Source organism: Triticum aestivum, chromosome 4B (genome assembly GCF_018294505.1).
Source record: "Triticum aestivum cultivar Chinese Spring chromosome 4B, IWGSC CS RefSeq v2.1, whole genome shotgun sequence".
NCBI lineage: Eukaryota > Viridiplantae > Streptophyta > Magnoliopsida > Poales > Poaceae > Triticum > Triticum aestivum.
The window spans coordinates 652,887,326-652,912,596 of record NC_057804.1 but is presented as its reverse complement, the minus strand read 5'-3'; the positions used below and the strand labels follow the sequence as shown (position 1 = coordinate 652,912,596).

The 25,271-nt window shown below is 44.0% G+C and overlaps 1 protein-coding gene across 5 annotated transcripts; it reads left to right on the top strand.

The window, feature by feature from the left end:
* Window positions 1-4,278: 4,278 nt before the first annotated feature.
* Window positions 4,279-24,153, top strand: LOC123093891 (uncharacterized). Of its 5 annotated transcripts, none has more exons than XR_006445627.1 (12): window positions 4,279-4,863; window positions 4,943-5,104; window positions 5,194-5,273; window positions 5,916-6,522; window positions 6,602-6,769; window positions 6,852-6,928; window positions 7,570-7,923; window positions 17,968-18,875; window positions 19,569-19,661; window positions 20,106-20,507; window positions 20,673-20,755; window positions 24,085-24,150. XR_006445627.1 is itself a non-coding variant. In XM_044515959.1 (8 exons), the coding sequence occupies exons 1-8, from the start codon at window positions 4,542-4,544 to the stop codon at window positions 16,004-16,006; spliced, it is 1,827 nt and encodes a 608-aa protein (XP_044371894.1). In that variant the 5' UTR covers window positions 4,280-4,541; the 3' UTR covers window positions 16,007-16,623. The 5 variants fall into 5 exon arrangements, 1 of the variants encoding a protein (XP_044371894.1); XR_006445629.1 differs by having other exon boundaries at window positions 20,196-20,507; window positions 24,085-24,143; XR_006445626.1 differs by having other exon boundaries at window positions 17,968-19,661; window positions 24,085-24,153.
* The last annotated feature ends 1,118 nt before the right edge of the window (window positions 24,154-25,271 follow it).

The following is a 25,271-nucleotide window of genomic DNA, read 5'->3' as shown; positions in this document are numbered from 1 at the left end:
ATTCCTTTGTCTTTTCCTCCCCCTTCCCCTACCAGAAGCTTGAGAGCCTTCTCCTCTCTCAAGTACTGTCCTTGCCCTTGTTTGCCTACCTGCATTCATTTCTGTAGTGACTCTTGGCTGAGGTATTGCAGCACCTGCAGCAAGAACAAATGAAGACTGCTCTGGTAGTGGGCCATGAACTCTATTTGGAGCTCTTCTTAAAAGTTCTCTTTGACTCATGCTGTAGACCATACTGGTTGGTGACTGCATTGGATCCAGTATAGGATTAGCCTGACTAGGGAATATGTTCTGCACAAAAACATTGAGCAATTGAGTCATGTACAGCAAAATTCAGAGAACTACAGTAAATTCAGAGCACTAGAGTGATTTCAGTAAATTCAGAGAACTACAGTAAAATGCAGTAAATTCAGTAACCTGAAGAAATGTGGGGTCATCATAGTTTTCATCAACTAGCTCTACACCTTCTTCAATGAGAGCTTCCTGCCATCTGTAATGCCCCTTCCTGTTGTGATCAGCTCTACCACAAATTGAGCAGTGCATTGTAACACCTTTCTTGTTCAAAATCCTAACACCATTCTTCATCTTCTCCTCAGGAGTCTTCTTCCTGTTTTTCTTGGGCCTTCCCAACTATTTTGTAAACACAGGTGGATACACCTTGTAAGCATTCTGTACCTCCCACACATTTGGGTCTCCTAAAGGGACAAGAGTATATCCATATGCTTTCAGATATGTCCTGACAGTGTAGCACTCATGCACCAATGTCTCTGGGTCAATCCTCTCCTCCCTGCAACAAGCTATTGAATGCCCACATGGTACTCCTGACAACTGCCATCTCCTGCAATCACATGTGTACAAACCAAGATCAACTGTGTAGCTATTGTTACCTGACTGAACTCTGAACATCTGTTAGCCAGCTTCAGATACATGGCAGTTAGCAGCAAATTCAGTGTTCTTGTCCAATTTCTTCTTGATCGTTGGGCATATTCTCTGCCCTGCCCACTTTTCTATAGCTTCTCTTTGCTTACTCACCATCCTGTGCATTATCTTGTAGAAAATGTACTCAAGCATGCTTAGCACTGGCATTTCTCTACCCTCTAGGATATAACTGTTAAAAACTTCAGAGTTATTGTTCAGGAGGATGTCACATTTTGGAAATTCACTGAAGAATGCTTTGCACCAAGTTTTCCACTCAAGTCTTTCAGTCCAGTGGAAAGCAGCTGAGCTGTGACCATCCATTTTTTCACAGTTCTCTCTCCACTTCAACTTGTTTGGTGATCTGGCAATGGCCCACATGTCTTGCTTCAGTACCTCTCCTTTGTGCTTCTCATTGAAATTTTGGTAAATATGCCTCACACAAAACCTGTGCTCTGCATCTGGCCAAACTTTCTGGACAGCATTTATCAGACCTTTCTGCTTGTCACTCATAAGTGTGAAAGGAGCAGTGTTGGTGATGTTCAGATCATCTTTCAAAGTTGTGAGAAACCACTCCCAAGAACTTGTGCATTCTACTTCCACCCAGCCCATAGCAATGGGGTAAATGCAGTCATTAGGATCAATGCCAACTGCACTAAGCAGCACACCTTTAAACCTAGTTTTCATATGACAACCATCTATGAAGATAATAGGCCTGCAGCCCTTAAGCCATCCTCTCTTACAGGCATCATATGACCAATACAGTGTTTTCAAACATTTTCTGCCCATTGGAATTTTGTATCTCTGACCAGTCCAGTTGTCAGCAAAAAAGTTGAGCCAGGGTTCTTCTGTCTTAATTCATCTCCATAATCCCATAGTCTACTGAATTGCTCTTCTTCATCACCATGGATCTCCTTCAGTGCTGCTGTCCTAGCCCTAGCTAACTTCCATCTATTAGGGGTGCAATTAAACTCCTTTGTTATTTTCCTTGAAAATGTTCCAAGTGACATCTTCTGGTCATCTCTGAATTCTTCTATGAAATAGTTGCAAAGGAATTTAGCTGTCATGTCCTTGAGCCTCCACTTCTTCTGACACATATGATCACCATAGTAGGCCTTAATGATAAATCCTCCTGTCATGTTGTCATTGCCAGCCTTAAGAAGCCATGGACAATCACTCTGACAAACTGCATGAAATCTGATCTTGTTATTTTTCAACTTTTTGATTTGCACTCTGTTCTTTATTGAATATGAAGTAATAGCTTTCCTCAGCTCAACCACATCAGCAAAGACCATCCCTACTTTAAATACAGGGTTTTTCATGTCCACCTTGGAATTGAAAGCTTTGAACTTGTACATCAGTTGCTCTTCTTCTTCTCTTGACAGATTCAAATCTTCATCATCAAGTTCATACTCAGGTTCCACCTCTTCCTCCTCTTGCTCAACTTCATCAACATCAAAGTCAATGTTCTCTTCATAAAGATCATCATCTCCATCATCTATGTCATAATCACTGTCACTGAAATCTGAATCTGAAAGCACTACATCTTCTGCAACATCAGTCACCAAGTGATCTTCTTCAGCAAAATCAGTCAGCAACTCATCTGCTAACTCTTGTGCAACATCATTCAAGCAACTGCTCTCCTTCTGCAGCATCAGTCAGCAAGTGCTCTCTTTGTGCAACATCAGTCAGCAAAAGCTCTTCTTCTGCAAGATTAACCAGCAAATTGTCTAGCTTCTGTCTCCTGTGTTGCAAAGTCTGAATTTGGATCTTCAGCATTGACTGAAATGATGCTGTGAGAACTAGCTGCACTGGCTGCAACATCATTTGGGTTTACCACTCTGACAGGATTCTCTACTGATCCCACTGTACATATCAAATCTTGCCTGAAATTACTGATGAAATCTGCATGATCAACCATGATTGAAAGAACCTTATGCTGAGCACTGGCTGTTATCATTTTCTGCACATCCTCATCACCTCTGATTCTGAGCATACCATCTGAAATTGTTTTGTCAGGCATGCACCAATAAATGATGTGCTCATTGGCAGAATATCCCAACCAAAGCAGGTGCTCTTTAATGACTGCATATGAGAATGTGCCAGCATCAACATAGTCAAGCACCTCCACTGAAGGATTATAGTACTCCATGTTATTGATTGGTCCACAGAAAATCCCACCATGCTCCAGTTCCAATGTGAAGAAAGGGGTGTCCACACCGAGTCCCATTGCTGAATCACAAACTACAACAACACAGTGCAGAATGTAAGAACAATCATCAATAAAAATAACTGAATAAATACATTGAGCTGAATAAATACAGTTAACTGTAAGAGCACTGAGTTAACTGAACTTTTTTCAGTTAACTGTAACTTGCAACTGAATTCAGTTAACAGAATAAATTCAGTTAACTAAAGCTTGCAAATTAACTCAACATAAGCAGTAACAAACTGATGATTTAGCATGGCTAATGTACAAACTAAGTACTAAGCACAAACCCTAAACTACTTACCTCAAACACTGGCCTACATTGGCCAGACAAAATTTACATTTTTTACAATGCAAATGCTGCCCCCTAAGCACAAACCCTAGGCCAAATTGGCACGTGTATTTGCAAAACAGTATGTACATACTAGCCACAAACCTAAAGTCTGGCCGAAAAGGATTACAAACAAGAACCCTAGGTTCTTGCCTAAATCCCCAACTTCACCAAACCCTAGGCGGCTAAAATCGACTACCAAATAACCAGTATGAGGTCGCGGGAAGCACTACAACCACAAACTACCAACCAATGCGGCTAAAACGAGCTCAAAACTGGTCGATCCAACGGGAAGACAACACCGACCGAGAGGGTTGACATCGAGCGAGCACACAGAGGAGGAACAGAGCAGAGAGGAGGAACAGAAGAGAGAGAACTAACCATAATCCGGAGGGTTGACAGCGAAGGGCCGAACTTGGTGCGCGGTAGGCGGCGGCGGCACACCGCCGGTGAAGTCCGGCGACGAGGACATGGCTCACGAGCGCAGCCAGCACGGCCTGTCGGCCGGTCACGGACAGGGGGGAGAGAGCGACGAATGATTGGGCCAGGGGAGGGAGAACCAATAAATTCAGGTGAAAAGTGCGGTGTAGTGCGGGTTGATTAGTGCAAAGTCCAGGGGGGTAAATGCAAAAGGCGCTGGGCTGACGGCTGTGCTGACTAGGCTCCACTTGTCGAGCTCTGATTGGCTGGGACCAAATTTGCACATTGGCTGCAAGTTGTGTGACTCAATAGTTGCCTTTTGCAAGATTGGGACCAAATCATCACATCCAGACAAGTTGTGGGACTCCTGATGCTATTACTTCATTTTCCGCGTTCCCCTCCCCCAGATTAATCTCCCTTTCCCCCTCCATCTCCCTCCGCCGCTCTCCCTCCCAAACCCGCATCCGCCTCCCATCTTCCCTCGCCCCTCTTCCCCTACGCAGCAGCCGCCGCCGGGCCGTCCAAGAGGGGGAGCGATGGCTCCCTATTAATCTCCATTTCCCCCTTCCTCCATCCCCTCTGCCGCTCTCCCCTCCCAAACCCCTCCTCGCACCCGCCCATCTTCCCCTACGCCGCCGCCGCCGCCGCCGGGCCCTCCAAGAGGCGACCATGTTGGAGCTGCCCCTGGTGAAGGGGGACCCCTTCCACCATGTCATGGAGGCGATCCTCGACCTGTCCGATGTGGCCCACGTCGTGTGCACCACAAGGGGCGTGAACCTCCAGGCCGTGGACACCAAACGCGCCGCGATCGTCTCGCTCCTCTTCCCCGCCGAGGACTTCAAGGGCTACACCTGCGACGAGTACATCTCCATTGGGATCCCAATCCGCGACTTGGTCAATGCCATCCGCTGCGGCGACGACAAAGACACCATCACCCTCAAGATCGGCGAAGAAAACTTCAAGAACATGACCTTATCATTGGTGTCGCCCGGTAAGTGCCCGGACGTTTTTTGCGCTACCTGCTCTTCGCCCTGACCCTGTGCTGATTTTGTGTTTGTGGAAATGAACAGAGAAGAGAACTGTGGATTTCGTATTCTGGATTGTGGATGCCCAACTCGCGCGCATTGAACTCCCAGATAGGCAGGATTTGGAGTACCAGGCCTCTGTCAAAATGCCATCTGTGGAGTTTAGGCGGATCTGCAAGTACCTCAGTAACTTCGGAGAAGAAGATGGTACATAGATTTTACCTAGTGATTTATAAGTCTTAACTGTTACTGTCGCATGTCTAGTTCTGTACAACCATTTCCATCTCCTGCTGTAGGTGTCATCTGGGTGACTGACGAGGACCTCACATACTTTGCTAAGGGAACAAATGGGGACGTCTACATGGAGTACACGCAGGTACTTTAATGATTTGACCCTCTTAGCCCCTCAAATTGGAATGGGTATCATCCTCTGAATATCTGTAAACAATCATATCAGTGATGTGCTGTAGATTCTTAATGCCCTAATGTTGATAGCAAGTGTGCATTCTTGGTTCCTCACCTAGGTTACCTTTTAGCCTGTCTGGCACCAGACTAGCACAACATGCGTACATACTGCCTTAGAAATTCATTGTCTCACTATATACTGTGTTGAGTTGCTAATTCACTTTGTTTGCTAATGTTGCTCTTCTGTGTTTGGAGTATTAATTTAGTCTGCATAACTGGATATGTTATTTTGTCTAGAGCAGAAGCTACATATTTCATAAAGCGGAACATGGCTCTTCATTTGGTTGATTACATTGGTATGGGGTTGAATTAGATGTTTTTTTTTAGTTATTGCTTATTTCCTCCTTAACTGTAAAATCTGGGTGAGGTGGTTAACTACTCTGCAGTGCAAATTAACATCTGTTTATTCTATGAATTTCAATTGGTTCTATCATATGGAGTAACATCTTTAGTATCTTGTGCCATTCAACTACTATTTTAAGAAAATACTGAAGAATGGATCCTGTTTATGCGTATCTGCACTAGTTAATGGGTCATGTTTGTATCAATGTAGCAAGAAGAAGATACTACTACCTTTAAAATAGATATGCAAGAACCAATTACACTGACCTTGGATCTGAAGTACTTGAACACCTTCGCCAAGGTGTTCACCCTGTCTGGTCAAGTGAAGCTCTTTCTCTCGAAGACACATCCCCTCGTGGTCGAATGCGAAATTGGACAGAAGGGCCGCATCAGATGTTTCATGGTACCGAAGATGGAAACAGAGTTCCAAGGGGAAGAGGAAGAGAAAGAGGCCCATCTTCCCCTATGCCGCCGCCGCCGGGCCCTCCAAGAGGCGAGCGCAGCCACCAGGTTGGAGCTGCCCCTGGTGAAGGGGCACCTCTTCCACGATGTCCTGGAGGCGAGCCTCGACCTGTCCGATATGGCCCTCATCGAGTGCTTCGGAGCGTGTTTGAAGCTCCAGGCCGTGGACACCGGACGCGGCACGTTCGTCTCGCTCCTCTTCCCCGCCAAGGACTTCCCTGGCTACATCTGCAACGAGCACTTCTCCATGGGGATCCCAATCCGCGACTTGGTCAAGGCCATCCTCTGCGGCGACAAAGACACCATCACCCTCAAGGTCGTCGACGAAAACATTACCTTATCATTCGTGTCGCCCGGTAAGTGCCCGCACGCCTTTTGCGCTACCTGCTCTTCGCCCTGACCCTGCGCTGATTTTGTGTTTGTGGAAATGAACAGAGAAGAACACTGTGGCTTACGATTTGCGGATTATGGACGGCGAAATCCCGCACTTGAAAATCGCAGATTGGCAGGATTTGGAATTGAAGTACCAGACCTCTGTCAAAATGCCATCTGTGGAGTTTAGGCGGATCTGCAAGTACCTCAACAACTTCAGAGATGAAGATGGTACATAGATTTTACCTGGTGATTTATAAGTCTAGCTGTTACTGTCCCATGTCTAGTTCTGTACAACCATTTCCATCTCCAGCTGTAGGTGGAATTTCGGTGACCGACAAGGGCCTCAAGTTCTTTGCTAAGGGAAAAAGTCGGCGCGTGAACATGAAGGTACTTAATGGTTTACCCTCTTAGCCCCTCAAATTGGAATGGGTATCATCCTCTGAATATCTGTAAACAATCATATCAGTGATGTGCTGTAGATTCTTAATGCCCTAATGTTGTTAGCAAGTGTGCTTTCTTGGTTCCTCAATTATGTTACCTTTTAGCCTGTCTGGCAGACTAGCACAACATGCGTACATACTGCCTTAGAATTTCGTTGTCTCACTATATAGTGTGTTGAGTTGCTAATTCACTTTGCTTACTAATGTTGCTCTTCTGTGTTTGGAGTATTAGTTTAGTCTGCACAACTGGATATGTTATTTTGTCTAGAGCAGAAGCTACATATTTCATAAAGTGGAACATGGCTCTTCATTTGGTTGATTACATTGGTATGGGGTTGAATTAGATGTTTGTTTGTTTTAGTTATTGCTTATTTCCTCCTTAACTGTAAAATCTGGGTGAGGTGGTTAACTACTCTGCATTGCAAATTAGCATCTGTTTATTCTATAAATTTCAATTGGTTCTATCATATGGAGTAACATCTTTAGTATCTTGTGCCATTCAACTACTATTTTTAAGAAAATACTGAAGAATGGATCCTGTTTATGCGTATCTGCACTAGTTAATGGGTCATGTTTGTATCAATGCAGCAAGAAGATACTACTACCTCTAAAATAGATGTGCAAGAACCAATTACACTGACCTTTGATCTGAAGTACTTGAACACCTTCGCCAAGGTGTTCACCCTCTCTGGTCAAGTGAAGCTCTTTCTCTTGAAGACACATCCCCTCATGGTCGAATGCAAAATTGGACAGAAGGGCCACATCAGATGTTTCGTGGCACCAAAGATGGAACCAGAGTTCCAATGGGAAGAAGAAGAGGAAGAGACCCAAGAAGATATTAATGCAAACATCTCTGCTAATAAGCTTGCATTGAGGGGATGTGTCGACTCGATGTACAAGCAGAGAGAAGAGAACAGAGCAGAGGAAGGTGACCCTGAGCAGGTGAGCAACATCTCTGCTAATAAGCTTGCATTGAGGGGGAGCTAGCTAGGATGTGACGGCTTCATATCCCTGCAAAACACGCCCGAGGCCTACTACTACCGCACCATCTTCGAAGCCGGCGATCCTGACGGTGCCGGGGGGCCGTCCCCTCCGGCAGGGTCACCAGGAGCGTACCCCTCGTCCCGCCCGAAACCGTTATCGCCAACAAGCTAGGCCATCATCCCCTGCCCTTGCTGCCATTTATCCAGGGCTAATCCATATTCCATCCTATCCAGGCTTATGCTGCAGTATAATCCTGCATGTATCCTCCCCTTGTTTCAATCAATAAAATCAGATATATGCTGTCACTGCCGTGCCGTGATCCCAATTTTCATTATTGCCCTTGCCCAAGAATGACGACAGCATCACTCTTGTTGCTCAACAAATAACACAAGCCAACACCACATAAGCAATCACCTAGACACCTACTTACTTTTTGGGCACAGGCTGCTCACCTTCTTTCTTGCGTTTCTACTCCCTAACAAAATGGGTCTGTATGCAGTTTGCTTTCTCAGATCCTCAGAAAAGTGAGATCAACATTCTGGCACATTAAATCCATCCATTCAAACCAAACCATAACAGTACCAGGCTACTAATCACTTCAATTCGTTATGTTGGGAATTAAATACATCACGAGGAACTTCTACTTTCTGTTCCTAACAGCAATCAATATCAATTTATCTTCTTCAAATCCGGCATCCACAACCAAATAATGATGTTCATCATGTGTTTCTTGGCCTTGGCCTTGGCCTTAGCAGCCGGTGCTAGGAAAAACGCCCTCAACATCCAGGCAGCAAGAATGGCACTAATAAAGGGGCACATCCAGTACAAATAGAACTGCTCCCACAATATTTGGGTTAACCCAAATACATACTGTAACTTTACAAGGGATCCAAATGCCTGCACACAATATTTGGGTTAACCCAAATACATACTGTAACTTTACAAGGGATCGGAAGGTAATAAGGAAATGGGCAAACTTCTGTATCAAGTGCTTAAAAAACAAACACGGGCAGGAACAGCAGAATCATCATCAGTCCTTCTCAGACCATGTAACAACATATTCAAAATTCAGTAGATACTCTGCAAAGCATCCTCAACTCCACTACGGTCTGATGCTACACCAAACTTTGCACAACATATGCTTGGGAGGTAGATAAGATGATTTTCACAAAATAAAAACCCAAATGAAATAGATCAGTAGTGGAGAATTGCTTCCAAGTAGAAAATATGTTAACAAATCCTTCTTCTAGATACCATTCTGTTTTATAACAAGCTTCTCTAAGCAGTTCTACACAGCAAGCTTCCAACATGTGGGTTTATCTCTTTATAAATCCTCTACCTGACATTCCCAACAGCATGCAATACTTCTTTCATTTCTAAACCAGTTCCATTTACTCTCCATTACCAAAAACTAGGTATAGAACAAAGGACCACTTTCCCGTTTCAGCCTTTTGTTCTTGATTTAAGCAAATTTCAGCGATGAAGAATGCAAAAGTGTATTCGAGACATGGAAAGATAAAGTGGCTATATGCACGAATGTGCATGTCTTCTCAATGGTTCGGAAAGAAATACGTATAGATACTGACCATTCAAATGAGTGACCTGATATCATATTTTAGAACACAGATCAAATGCAGGCTGGTATAAATATGTAAGGATCCTTTTCATAAAATTCATGGCACAGAATATTTTTTTCAGCCATCTATATATGTACTTTAAACCTGCGCCTGGTTACTGTAGCGCGCCCGCACAAAAACACTGTTAACGAGCTGTTAATAATTTGTTCTTGTGCACTGCACTTGTGTTATCTCTTGTTCCAAGGTTAGGCAGCATCTGATGGAGGAACAAGAAACATATATCCATCTTTGTCAAAGAGTTGATGCATGCATTCATTCATATGCGCCCAGCAAAATCCACCAACCTGGCCACTATTTCTTTTGTGTGCTGGATGTGTCAAAGCTGGTGGCTGCAGGCTGCGTCACCTGCATCCACCTTGCAGGAAAACGACGCCTTTCTCCGACCCTGACCTGTTCATAGCACCTCGATACATATGTCCCCATATCCCTTTGAAATCGGAATGTGCTCCTCTCTCTTGTCTGCATGATACGAGATCATACAGTTATTCACACACCCAACTACATACATATATACTTTATTCTACAAAATATCATACTTCATCAGTTTGGAATCAACAGGGAAGGTTATTATAACTATTCTAGCGGCTGAAAACGACTAGTCTATGTCTCTATGTATAAGACAGGACTAGGTAGTAAATGACAAGATTCTGGTTAGCAAAGATAGACCATTTCTAACTCCATAATATGTCCTAAAATTTCTAGATGTACACTCTTCACCGGACGGAGGGAGTAGACACATACTCCCCACATGACCTTTTTTTTGGGACAAATTTCAAACCTTTCATGGACTTTTTTTTGGGATGGAGGGAGTATTTCTCTTGGCTTATTGATCACACATCTTTGTACATTTCTGGCCCGTCATTTCCACTCCAGAGCATTCAGATCTGCATTAAAAGCTGAAGAGTAAAATACACCAGCGGTCCTCGAACTTGGCTCGCTGTGTCGATTGGGTCCCCGAACTTGGAAAACCAGGAATACGGGTCCCTAAACTTGGCTCGCTGTGTCGATTGGGTCCCTGAACTTAGAAAACCAGGAATACGGGTCCCTAAACTTTGCTTGCGGTGTCATTTGGGTCCCTCAACTTGACAAAAAAAGATTAATATTTTGGGATCCAAATGACACCGCAAGGTTTAGGGACACGTATTGCTGGTATTCAAAGTTCGGGACCCAAGTGACACAGCGAGCCAAGTTTAAGGACCCGTATTCCTGGTTTTCTAAGTTCGGGGACCCAATCGATACAGCGAGCCAAGTTCGAGGACCGCTGGTGTATTTTACTCAAAGCTGAATCTCCCAACCTCTTGTGCTTTTGCTTTTGTGCTTTACAAGTCACAACATTAAATCAATAAGCCAGGACAAACAAAGTCATTTACAGTATGTAACACTTTCCTTTTATGCGCGAGAGAGTTCTAGGCATGCTCTTCAAATAAAAGATCAGAATAATGAGGAAAAGAACATGAATATGCCATCTTAGAGGGACAATGTTGCCATAAATTTAGGGTGATGAGAAGTTAAACTGGATGCCTGTCTTCCCCTTGTCATGATCGAACTGTTTTGGGATGTGGCAGTAATTCATCTGGACAGGAAGAGAAAATGAGTTAATAATAAAACAGTGGGGGGTAGTGATGCAATTTCGTCAGTAACTTTAGCGGCACAACTGAAAAAAAAACACAGAAGGCAAACCTCTATGCGAAACAGTCTGGTTGGCACAACTACACCAAATCCCACAAAACTTCTGAATGTTTGTAGGAGATCAGTAAGGGGAAATTTCCGAAGATCACGCTCTGTTAGTTTAGCAAGATTTCCAGTTGAAGCAAATGCATGGCCATGAATTCCAAGATCCCTGAGTGGCTTCAGAGGTACTACCTCTGTCCTAAAAAGAATGCAATTATAGCATAGTACCTTGTTTTAGTAGCTTAAGTTTGACCAACTTTAAATTAAAAATATAAATATTTATGGTATCAAATAAATATTATTAGATTAGTTACGAAATGTATTTTCATTAGGAGTTGATTTGGAATCCTAAAGTTGAACACCGTTTACTGAAAACTTGGTCAAACATGAACCACTTTAACTAGCACGCAACACGTAGTTGCATTCTTTTTAGGACGGAGGTAGTAGATCAAATGATAGATCGGCAACCTCCCAGTCCATCTAGCTCAGGAGAAGTGGAAGCGCCATTCTCAGAATCAGTGAGGCCACAGGATCGCAAGTCTCTCGGCTCCAGACCTCTTGCTTTGAAGCCTGACAGCGATGATGGCCCGCCCAAGCGGCAAACAAGGGACCTGTTGCCACCCAAGTAAAACCTTTCTGCAAGTGGTGAGACAGATCCTGCAGGCCCCCATTCCAATGGATGGATGACTCCCTCAGCCACTCCGGCATTGAGAGCACCATTCAGCACACCGAGAGGCAAAGCCACTCGAAGATCAAATTCCTGATAGGCGATCAAGAAAATGGAATATGCTCAGAAGAATCTATGAATAGGATTCAGGTTCATCCAGTTGAGTTGTTTAATTTTAAAAAATTCCCAATATTCAGCGTATTAAATCCTACAAAATAAAATGGTCAAATTCATTTAATTAAAACTTAAAAAACCTAGCCTTTTGTTGCAAGGGGCTAGGATTGAAAACAAAGTAAACTGCTATTAGATGCATTAACAGAGCATAGATCTTTGAAAATAATTTGTCCTTGGCCCACCAATCATACAAGCAACCAAAAAGTATATTTCGAGGGAGAAAATGCAGATTGTGACCATAATTTGCATGGTTAGTATTGATTGTGCAGTTGGAAAATAAAGCAAGATGTACAAACCCATTACAGTATGACTTTAAAATGTCCAAATATGCATAATGATACCTAAGAAAAGATAAATGATTTCTTTTGTTAGAATACAATGAAATGGTGTGCACCCTGGTTTTCAAGGAACAAAGGTAAAACATGGATACAAGGAATTAAACCAAGACAAACCTGTCTTACAAACCGTGAATATTTGCTTTCTGGAGCAAGACCTCTAACTTGAGAAGACGACAGGAAAGCATACCCACGTGTTGGTCTTATGCTTGAGTCCCTCTGATCAACCTTGTACGCATACTTAATAGAGGACAAAAGGCTATGTCCTAACTGCTCTCGTATGGAATTGGATGATATGCGTGCTGGATCAGCTAAAGTTCTCCATGCCAGATTGTAAGAAATGTTATGGTTCATGGTTGAGAGCAAGCCAACTGAAACGCCCATCAGGTGTTCTTTGAGTGAGGACTTGAACCAGTCTTGAGACAAAAATGATATCTGCGCCGCCAACGGAGCACTTAGTTCTATTGTCTGATCTAATTCAAAGGCACCTGATGCATCCCAGGTCTCACAGTATCCAAATAGGTTCTTCAGCTTCAGTGAACCTTTGAGTGAACATGATCTAGTCTGCAGAAGGGTTGATGTGAAGAAAGTTGGTGAGACTTGAGACCAGTGAATTCAGGAACCCATCGATGTTATGCATATGATATCACTATATTTGATAATAAAAAATCACTACACACTGAGGGTGTGATTATTTGAGGTCCAACAGTATGCTCAAATCTGTTGACATGGGCATGTTAATAATGGAGAATGCATGAGGGACATCCATGAGTGATTTTCATCCAAGCTATGTTGTGCAAGTGCAATGTGTATAACTTTGGCATGAAGGGATATACATACAGGGCATAATGAAAATCCTATTACACAGAATGTTAGAAATACTGCAATATTGAACAAGAAATCTAGAGAACTAATCAGTTTTGCTCCAGGAACTAAATACAAGAACTACATGTTCTTTTTTATTTATCTTCTGAATATTAAGACAAATAGATACACGAATTATCCTAGTCCTATCATCATTTATCCAAGGCAACCCTTGTAATAATACCAACATTGCACCTGCTACACTGAAAAACCATATCTGCACCCTGAAAGCAAGCGCATAACTAAAATCCACACAATTGTACTGAAGAGCAGTCTGCACATTAGAATGAAAAAACAGCCTTATTTCAGTCCAGATGACCTTAAATTCTAGCCTGAGATCATTAAATCGAAGCAATCTGAATTGACACAAGACATAATTTTGGTACTCCCTCCATTTTTGTATACAAGGCCACAAACTCATATTACAGGTACCAAGGTAGAAATTAGTGGCTACTTAAATCAATGTTGCAAGCTAGACTTTTCTCCTTGCTTGACGTGTTAATTAATGTGTAAAGACAACTTGCTCACTTCTTGTTGGTTGATTAATATGGTGCATGTAAACCAACCTCTGCATGCAAGGGGTATTTAATGTCCTTGATTGCTAGTACGAGGCAAACCTCATCAATTTTATCTTGATTGGTGTTAGTGACCTTGTATATCTGCAAATTGTAATTTTGGTAGTGGCCTTGTATACAAAAATGGAGGGAGTAAAAAGGAAAAAAAGAAGGCATTTTTAGTTAGATCGGCACCTGTGGATTAGTGAAGACACCTAGTTCACCGGCAGTGCGGCCGCGGGCCTCTGCGACGTTGTCAGGCATCGACTGTACGCTTAAGCCATCGCTGGATTCCAAGTATCCATGGGTGCTGTCGGATGCGGTTGGCATCGGGAGTGCAGCGTTGGAGGCAAAACAACAGCGAGACCGAGTTGAGACGCACAACTGAAACTGAAGCGTGCGGGTGGGTAGTTTGCTTTGCTTCTGACGGTTCCAAGGGAACAAACAGATCAATACTAACTTGGCAGATGGTAAACTACTCCCTCCGTCCCTAAATATAAGTCGTTGGGGAGTGTAAACTAAACTCTCCCCAAGACTTATATATTTCGGAACAGAGGTAATAGTACAGACTCAAAAAAAAAACTATGGGAAAGATCACATCATAGAATCAGACATGTGGTATATATAATTGAACTTCCTTTCAAAGGTTATAGTAAAAATATATCATACATGCTACTTACAGTGACATTTCTCCATTTTTACAACTTTGTGTTTTCACACTGATCATCAGCAAAAGGTGGAAAGTCACAAAACAAGTAATGCAGCAAAATTAATCAAGAAAAAACAAAAGTAAAGGAAAATTCATTCAGTTTAGCTATCCTTGCTCCTTTGGCCGCCGATGCAATCTCGAGCTCCGCCCACCACAGCGGGTTTGGCCTGCTCCGGCGACAAGGCCGTCACACCCCTCATCATCCTGGCAACCTCCCCCATGGCCGCTCTCTTCTCTCTCTCTCCGGATCTATGCACAGCCTTACAACATCACACAGCGCAGCTACATCTCTGTCGGGCACAGACGACCTCAGCGTCGGATCAACCATCCCATTCAGCGCCCTCTTGCCGTCCAGGTACGTAGCTGGACGCCCAGAGAACCAGCAGGCCGTGGTCTTCGGAGAACGGCACCCTCCCGGAAATCACCTCCAGCAGCAGGATGCCCAACTTGTAGACGATGCTAGCTTTCTTGGTCACTTTGCGATTCAGCAGCATCTTTGCCACCCTTGCAGAATTCCATGTCAGAGATCTTGGCCGCGTAGTCCTCGGTCAGGTAGATGGACGATGAACTCAGTGTTGCTGGCATGACCAGAGGGTCTAGCTGGCTCATGTGCTCCAAGCAGTACTCTACTCCCATGATGGTGCGCAGACGTGTAGGCCAGTCCAAATCTTCTGCTTCTCTAACTGCACAACATATATGAGGATATATAATAAGCTATTCATCAGTTATCATTTAGCAATCATTGTAGCCAGTATGTTCTTCTTCAGGTGAATGAAAGAAAAACGAATTGTTTACAAAATGCAAGGAAATCATTTGGCAGGCATCCAGATACCAAGCTAGAGACAGGCACTCACTGTGCAAATGCTCAAAGAGGGAACCACACGGAGCATATTCCAACACTATCATCCGGGTGAATGGCTCGTCGCATGTGCAGTAGCCGAGTAGGTTCATCAAGTTCTTATGGTTCACCCTGGACAACATAGATATCTGAAGAAATGCTGTTAGTAATTAATTATCTGGTAGCTAGATAAAAACATGCTTGCTGACTGGGCAAAAACTTTATTACCTTGTTCTTAAACTGCTCCTCAGACTTGTCTGACCAATCTTTGGCAGAGTTAACTGAAGTGGAGACAACTGCTATTTCAACTCCACTTGACAGAGTCCCCTTATACAGTAATCATCACATTGATGAAGTCCTCGCACGCTGTCTGAAGCTCTGCCCTTTCAAGAGAAGGCACACCTGCCACACGCCACAATAAACCCAGCAACTTCAAATAGTTTCTTCAGATGAAATGCATTTGAGTAATGTTTATTCTGTAGAGTAGTCAAATTTCGTGCTAATTTGATGAAATGTTAGCCATTTTATGCTTCAGATGGTGAGGGGTGACCTGCCACGAAGGCTTTCCTTAGTGGTCCACTCAGTCCAGTAGACCATGGCGTGACTGTGTGATCCTTCTTTCGACGATTGAAGAGTAGATACATGGTGGTACCTGCGATGACCACAAGGAGAACTGCTCCACTGATGACTATTGTATAGATTGCCCAGTGTGGCAGTATGGAAGGCTTCTTGGTTCCGGACTCATGGTCGGTAGACTTGGAAGAGTGATCTGGATCTAGGAGCCGTCTCTGGATGACACCCCTAATTGTTCTGCGTAATGTCATGGACGAACATAAGCTAAACAGTAAACTTGGTGAAGCTGTAATGATGTACAGTTAGGAAACTCCACGTAGGAGGGACTAACTTTGTTAAGAATTTTCGGCATGATTGTAGCCCTCCATCAGAAAGATTCTCTGAGAGCTTTTGCGACTCGGGTGCCCTTCCACCTGATAACTTATCACCCTTGAGTAACCTGCAAACTTAATCCTGTGGTTTCAGATTATATGTCCGGAACTGATGATATCAGGATTCATCTTTACTCATGGCAGTTTTCAAGGAAGCATTTTTCCTACATCTGAAAGAATTGCTGCACTGAGACAGTTCAGACTTAATCTCAGAACCTCCAGGTATTGCTAGTTGACATTTCAAAAAGGAAAAAAAAAGATTTATCTAGTTCACAATTTTTTCTATAAAAAAATTGCTGGTTGACCAGTTCACGGTCAAAAAATTACGGGCGCAGATTCTTCTCTCTCCCTTGGTTACTGATAAAAGCTTAAAGTTCTGTTCATTCCCCTAAACTTTCATATCTAAGGATTGTTTCCTTGAATCCTACTGATTATTTTAATCTTTATATATGTATGTGTAGGTTATTATATATGAAAAAAATGGCATTAAGAAATGCTTAAAGGTCAAAATTCTTCTTCAACAAGCATAGGTTGCATTGCTCTAGAAGTATTTGACTAACCTCTGGTATAACAGCGGACAATAGATAATACTCCTGAACACAAATAATGAGTTGTTCTATGAGTGGTTTAAACCATGGCTGTCTAGTACATGTACTATAAACAATTTGCAATCATCAACCATAACTATGTACCATGAATTATGTTTTTGAAGAACAAGAAGAAAAAAGCACACAATGAATTATGAATGAACCTAGTAAAGACTGATTAGCAAGAGGAAAAACTGAAGATTGATTTTAAAAAACAGCACTTACAGGGCCAGCACCTTGCCATCAAGTGAGCAACTTGCTCCCGAATTCGACGAAGGTTCTGTTATGCATGTTTCCAAATCTCAAAGGGGCTCTCTCTGAAGCAATAGAAAATGTTTAGACAACCAGCCAGTTTGTAAATAATCAGTGTTAACCGTAGCGAACAAAAATTCCTCTCGCACTCCTTGTTCTTGGATGGAAGCACATGATGACCCAAGCCTCTGCGACACAAGCAGAAAGAAGAAGATGATGATGCAGGCAGCTCTAATGTTCCATGTCTCCATTGCTGTTCCAAGGAAAGGGCCGGAAACTGTCTTTCTTGGGCAGGACAGGAGGTTGAAAGAGATGAGTAAGGGCAGCGGGACAGAAGCTGGGGAACAGAATAAAAGAGGGGCAGCATGCATAATTTACCTGTGAAGCGTGGTGACTGACTGGTGGTAGCTAGCTAGCTAGCTAGATGCTGGAAAGCTCACATCTTTTGCGCTGTAAAAGTGAAGGGGAGCAGAGAGCACACACGGTATTGGAATTTGTTTGCATAAGGAACGAATCGAATCGGGTTGCCATAATAATATCCCCCTCCCTTGCTAGATAAATTAAGGGATGGCAAAGCAGTGAAAACGAAAGCGAAAGAAAGTAGTGGGATCTCCACGTTTAGCGCTAACACAAACATAAACAGCAGGTCGCGATGGATGAGCAAGGCAGTGGCCAAGCGTACAGCAAGCATCAGACAACACATGGCCGTGTTTTATTTCCAATAACCCAGGGGCTGCAACTGCATCACATGTTCATCTTCTGCTTTTCAGGGCATATCATCATGTGGGTGTCGCATGATCTATCCAACACCATACTGCTGCTACTACTACAAGTTTACAACCCTAACACCGGGGACGCCACGCCTACTGCTTCGCGCAGGGCCTGGAGGCGCGCCTGGCCGGCACGGGCGGCCAAGTCCAAGTGTACAGGTCGCTCACCGTGAAACGCGCCTCGCTGGTGGAGTTCCTCAAGGCCTACCAGCTCTTCATGTCCACCTGCTGCCTCAGGAAGGTGGCCTTCACCTTCGCCAACAAGGCCATCTTTGACGCTGCGGCGGGGAGGAGCAAGCTGCACATCGTGGATTACGGCCTCCATTCCGGATTCCAGTGGCCGGAGCTGCTGCGCTTGTTGGCAGCCAGGGACGTACGGCGGGCCGCCGGAGGTGAGGATCACCAACGTCGACCTCCCGCAGCCGGGGTTCCGGCCAGAGAACCACATGGCGGAGATGGGCCATCGCCTGAGCAGCTGTGCCCGTCAGTTCTGCGTGCCGCTCAAGTTCCGTGCCGTGGTGGCAGAGTGGCACATCGACGATCTGAATGTCGAGCCGGATGAGGTCCTTGTCGTGAACGACATGTTCAATTTCAGGACCTTGATGGATGAGAGCGTCCTAACAGACAGCCCGAGCCCCAGGGATGTTGTCCTCAGCAACATCAGCAAGATGAAGCCTGAGGTGTTCATTCAGGGCATCGTGAATGGTTCATATGGCACCTTCTTCCTGTCGCGGTTCCGGGAGGCCCTCTTTTACCACTCTGCACTGTTCGATATGTTTGATGCCATGGCTGCTGCAGGGGTGGAAGGGACGGATCCTCTTAGCACACTCAATGTGGGTGTCGGATGATGATTTGCACTTCTCTCACACTGAAAAATAAACTGATATGGATGTTAATAGCAGATACAGGTGTGGATAGAACTGTTATGTGAACTTGTAGATAACTGAAGATATATATAGATTTGGATTAGCTGCATGTTTCTTTATAGCTTCAGGTTGGCAGCCACTACATCAACTCTTGATCTTCTACCTTTTCACTTGTGTCCTCTGGTTTGCTCACACTACATATAGGCAATTCTGAAGATGGTCAGGCCACTGAACTCAAAGACTAGAAGAGAAAAGGAAAATACAAGAAGAATTCAGTGGCCTCACCGGATGCATTTGTAAATATTTGAAATCTGAAAATTTTGGCTCATGCCAATAAAAAGAATGCAATAGGTTTGTTGCTAAATGGAGTTTCCATGATCTTCTTTATTTGTCTGAAAATGATTTTTGCCGATAGACTTTGAGCAGGATAAGTTAAATTAAATGTATCATTGAAATTTCAACTGCCACCTAATGTGTAGAGTCAGATCTGTCAGTGCTTATTTTCCTCTAGAGACCAGATGCATATTAAGTAGTGATTTTGGTTTGCACATTCTTTTGGTGTGATCACGTTATGTTTTTTCTCTAGTCAATCAGGTCTGAACCTATTTCTGTACTCTGAAATAAAACGTTCCAATTCAATCAGTCTTGGTTTGGTGAGGTGCTTACGACTTGCATTGAATTCATGAATTGGCTCTTTTTTACGAGGGAGTTGCTGTTCTGTTCTATGCATTTCAGGTCATGGATCCATAATGAAGTGGATTCATCTTCTTGAAATTAAGAGGGCAACTGGATTTGTGTGTGGGGGATAATCTACAGTTGATTTTAAAGGTACGAAATGACTTACAGTATATGATGATTGCAAACCAACCAAAGAATCTAACTTTATGTATAGCAACTGGAATTTAACTTCATATGTAACATCATTTTTCCGTTAGTAGGGCTTTTGAGGCAATTACATTTTCACACAAATATTTCTTAAGTGAACAGTATCATACTCATGGAATTTCTGTACAGCCAACATATATACTTGATACAGTCTGTAAATCATATATTTATATGCTTTGCATTGCACAGCGTATCTTCCTTGCTTTGATGCTTTCCTTGGGTGAACGGAAATGCTATCTTTGTTTAATGTGCAGAAATGAGCTTTCATTGCCTTATGCAAAATAACTAGTCATTGTGTCCATTGTCCAGGCAACACGAGATTATGGCTATTTTCACTGGAGTTGTCTAAAAATTGAAAATATTAGTGTCTTTGGTTCTTGTGTGCAGTTCTTCCTCGGCCTTGCCCATTGCCCAGTGGTGCCAGTGCCAGTAAGCACTCAGTCTCCGCTGATGACATGTTGCTCTCCTACACCCCAGGCGTGCTCATGGAGGAAAACACTGGAGACAAACTCCTATCCAACACTCTTATCACTTTGCAAGGCTGCAGTACAGGTGCAGAAGGCCTTTGCCCAGATCCTTCTCCCCTTCCTTCAGCGCAACAGTGTCGACACCATCAACAGGGACAGCATGGAGAGGGCAAAGAATTTGTTACTGGTTTGCATTAGCGACCAATGCACACACAGCTCAGCCTTCATCAAGGGTGCTGATGCAGCGGTGTTGTTGAAGGGCATGGAAGAGGGAAGCAGACTCTTCTTGCAAAGAGACAACGGCTTCAGAAAGGACCAGCAGGTGAACCAAGTCTTGAAACTCTGTTGTGCATTTCTGATCTTCAGTACTTTATGTTAGCCTGTAAAGTTTTCTTAAATATGTTATTCCTTTGTCGTTTTCAATAGGTACAAGAATGGGGTTTGTTTCAATGTTCTTCTTTACAAAATATTATTTTTGTGCGTGCAGTTACTTTTGCAACCATTGTACGAGGAACATTGGGAATGTGGCCAGCCATTGTCTCCATTGTGAAAGCAGCATTGGAGTTATAGGTAGACAGCATCTCTTTAATCATGTTGCGCATGCACACTTTTTATAAAGGAGACACTTGCACGCACCCTGGCAAGGTCTGTTCTATTCATTATGATATACTCCCTCCGTTCCTAAATATTTGTCTTTTTAGAGTTTCAAATGGACTACCACATACGGATGTATATAGACATGTTTTAGAGTGTACATTCACTCATTTTGCTTCGTATGTAGTCACTTATTGAAATTTCTAGAAAGACAAATATTTAGGAACGGAGGAAGTATTAACCAAAAGCTACGGGCATTGTACCGACACCATTGATCGAGATGACCACCACCCCAGAGGAACTCTTGGTGAAGGGTCTCACGGAGCAGTCACCTCCATCCCCATCTGTCACTGATGAATTTTCCCCAAAGCCAGATGGTGCAAGTGATCGAGGGGTGCCACCATGTCCCTAGTGGTATGATGCTCCCTTACCTCTCACGCATGCTCATGGAGGACGACATTGATGGTAGGCTCTCTGATCACCCTGCACTGCTCCAGGTGCAGCAGCACTTTGCTCAAATCATTTCCTCCCATTCCTTTGGTGTCAACAGTGGTGACAGAGAGGGGGCCAAGGATTTGTTGCAAGTTGGCGATAGTGATGAATCCTCATCCAAGGGTGCAGATCGATGCCTTGGGGGTGTTGTTCAAGGGCATGGAACAAGCCAACATGCATGGTCTTGCCCAGATATAACATCTTCAGAAGGGATGAGCTGGTGAATCAAATTAACGGTCAGGGATAGAAGCAATCATAGTGGGCTCAGGAAGAGGCACAATAGAGATGATAATCTAGAAGTGGAGGTAAGAAGGACCAGCAAAGCTGCGATGGCGTTCAAGGCGCCAGAGGACATTTTTGCCCATGAGATGTTAGACGATATGATGTTACGTGGCCATGAGACATGCACCAGAGCTTTCGCAAAAAAAAAGAGACATGCACCAGAGACATGGAGAGGCTGCGCATTGCCATGCATGGTCAATGAGGTGGAGAAGAAGAGAAGAAAGGGCTGCAGAAAGGCTGCGAGTAATGTGGTAGACATACGCACATTGTTGATCTTTTGTGCACAGGCTGTGGCAGCAAATGATCACATGAGAGCGGGTGAGTTACTGAAGCAGATCAAGCAACATGCATCAGAAACAGGGGATGTCACACAGAGGTTAGCTCAATGTTTTGTCAAGGGGCTGGAGGCACGTCTAGTAGGTAGGCATGGGGAGCTGCTCAAGGCAGAAAGCCTCTCAATCACAGAGTTCCTAAAAGCGCAGAAACTCTACATGGCAGCCTGCTGCTTGAACAAGGTGGTGTTCAATTTTTCCACAATGACCATAATGCAGGCCTTGGTGGGTAAGAGAAGACTGCACATTCTCGACTATGGCATGAGCTATATATGGGTTCCAATGGGCAGCGTTGCTCCGCTTGCTGGCACGCAGGGAAGGTGGTCCGCCAGAGGTGAAGATCACATCCATAGCCCGCCAGCATTTCCGGTCATGTCCAGCTAAGCAGATTGAGGATACTGGGTGCCGGCTCAGCAAGGGTCACTTTCCATGCCATGAGGAAGAAGTGGGAGGAGGTTTGCATCGAGGACCTTGACACAGATGCCCAAGAGGTGCAACCATGTCGTGAATGACCACTTTAATCTCAACATCTTGATGGATGAGAGCATATTCTTTTCTTTGATGGCCCAATTAAACCCAAAGGATACCGTCCTGCGTAACATCAGGAAGATGAGGCCAAATGTTTTCATCCAGAGCATTTTGAACAATTCATATGGTTTCTCCTACTTGTCGCGGTTTCGAGAGGCATTGTTCTATTACACGGCAATTTTTGACATGTTTGATGCAACCATGCCACGGGAGAGTAGATCGAGAGTGGTGCTGGAGCAGGACATGTTTGGACGTTCTGCACTGCCTGCGAGGGTATGGACCTGGTGGAGCGCCCTGAGAAATATCAACAGTGGCAGGCGAGAAACCAGTGGGCAGGCCTGAGGCAGCTGCCACTAGAGCCAACAATTGTTGAGGTACTCAAGGACGAGGTCAGGAGATGCCAACACAAGGACGAACCCTGGGGTGCGTTTGACGAGGTACGTCTCGGCGGCGGCATGGCTGACGTTCACCGGAACAGGAGACTCCTCGTCTCCTCGTACACGAAGGTCACTCTGGGACTGGGGGTCATCTCATCGCCGACGATAATAATCTCAGGAGCGTGTGCAGGCTGGGCGATCTATGTCCACCAGGATCCAGGATGCACGGGAGATAAAAGCATGTGCGCCGCCGCGCCCCCCGTGTGGCCTCACCATAGGCAAGGTGACTTCGCTCTTTGCTAACTTCCTCCAAGGCCTAGTAGTGCAGGGGCATGCCTACCTGGGGCCCCTTGGTATCCGAAGGCTCGAGGCGGCCGCCCCGTTCGCCCCATCCAGGAATGGGCCTGGGCGCGGTGTCTGAGCTCCATGATATATAATGCAACCAGGACGGTGATGGCGTAATGCGTCGTCGCTGCTAGTCCGCGACATGAACTCGGCAACGACATGGATTTTCATGCGGAGCCCCTGGCAAAGGGAAGATGATTTTCATGCAGAACCCTGGCATAGGGAAGAGACGCACGACAACGTTCTCAAGAGGATAGCGTCATCTGCGGGTATTGCGGGTGCCAAAGCATGAAGCTTTCACTCGGAAACTCGCCCGCACCACCAGGAGACACCTAGGTCACCACCGCTGCGAAGACCAGTCCGTCCCAACCATACCTAGACACCGCCACTTTCTTGGAAGTGTTAGAATTGCGTCGAATATTGTACTAGGTAGGTTACAATTGGACTTGCTTTTGAAGTGTGTATAGACAGGATAGGAGTCGTGTCCTATTAAGACACATGTGCCCCTAAGCCTGTTATATAATGAGAGGGTAGAGGAAAGTGGCGTTAGAGAGGACGAACGCGCTTGCTCTCGTTCCATCGACCAATGGGAAAACCGCGTTAGCCACGGGGCCATCAGTGATCATTTTGGGTGTGCGTTGGTCATTAAATCAAGGTGCGTCGCTGGAACGTGACGTGTTCACGGCATGCTGGCCCGATAACGGGAGTGTCACAGGATGTTCCGTTGGTACAATTAGACGTGCACGGTACAATTTGCGTCTGTATGAAAGCGTGTCGTTATATGATTTAAGAAAGAAAAAAATGGAAACTGAAAAACGGACCGCTGCTAGGCTGTTCCGTTTTGAAATTATGGAAATCTTGAACAAAAAGCGTAGTACATAAATATTGTCAGCACCAGCCTAAGAAAAAGTGTAGTAGAAAATATGTGTTGATAAATTATATGCTGCAGGAATCGTCCTGATGGATCAGCTAACTACCAGAGACTCCAATTACCTCCCATGAACGGGTTTGCTAGTTTGAGATTGGCAGCACCAGACACACAACAGTCAACTGCATGCCAAAAATGATCCGCAAGGACAGGCGAGCAGGTAATAGGAGAACCCCATCTGTAAGTGTTTTCAGCATGTCTTTCTAATTTAACTGATTTCAAAAACAATGACTTACTGACCACATGGTCAATGTGGTAAGCAACCTAAAAACAAACAAAAAAAAACAATGACTTACTGGAAAAAAAAATATTTCACTGCAAAGTGAGACATAGACTTCTGAAAGTGTGATTTAATTTAACATTGGTATATTCTGTTAGCAGAAAAGGTGAGTACCTTCCCCTATATGGGTTAACCTATTTAACCTATTCAGTTGGTGTCACAATTAGGCACTCATGCACAATGCGCAGAAACAAAGCGTACGCGCTTCTGCAGTATATATATGTCGTCAGGCAGGACACAAGAGCACGACATGCCCACATAGAGGCAATCTTCCTAAAAAAGAAGGCTTGCGATAACGCCCACACGCTTATAACACACAGACTGTGTTCACGTCACCGCATGCATGCATGTGGAAATCTTTTTGGATTTTCAGTTTTTAAAATATTTTATCTTTTAAATGAAAAATCCGATTGAAGATCCGTTTTCACCATTAAATCCATCATGACGAGATCTTCAAAACTAGATCTCATATCAATATGTTTCGACGATTTTTTTTTGCGTTAAAAGTTGTCATGTCTATTGCACATGAATTGCCATGGTGCTTACACTGAAGTTGCCATGATATGTTTCAGCTATTTTTTCTTCTACCTTTAAATGTAAATTTTAACATATTATAAAACGGAGAATTAAGAAAGTAGACTTGCCATGAACCGTAAACTAAAATTGTCATGGTGAATTACTTTTACGAAAATTTGCCATGATCAATTAATTAAAACTTGCCGTATCTGATAAAAAAAATGGATAGTGTTGTGTATATATATTAGCTAGATCATGATAAAAAAATGGATAGTGTTGTGTTCAAGCAAACATTATATAAAATTAAAAAACAGAAAAAGAAACACTAATTAGGCATTCATACATACATACGTACTAGTGAAAAACAACTAAAACATCTGAAAAAATGTGCGTCTGTGTGTGTGTTCTAATG

Coding starts and splice junctions, on each gene's coding strand:
- LOC123093891 (XM_044515959.1), top strand. CDS start 4,542: ATGTTGGAGCTGCCCCTGGTGAAGGGGGACCCCTTCCACCATGTCATG. Junction 6,523..6,601: donor CTTATCATTCGTGTCGCCCG/GTAAGTGCCCGC, acceptor GGAAATGAACAG/AGAAGAACACTGTGGCTTAC. Junction 6,929..7,569: donor GTCGGCGCGTGAACATGAAG/GTACTTAATGGT, acceptor GTATCAATGCAG/CAAGAAGATACTACTACCTC.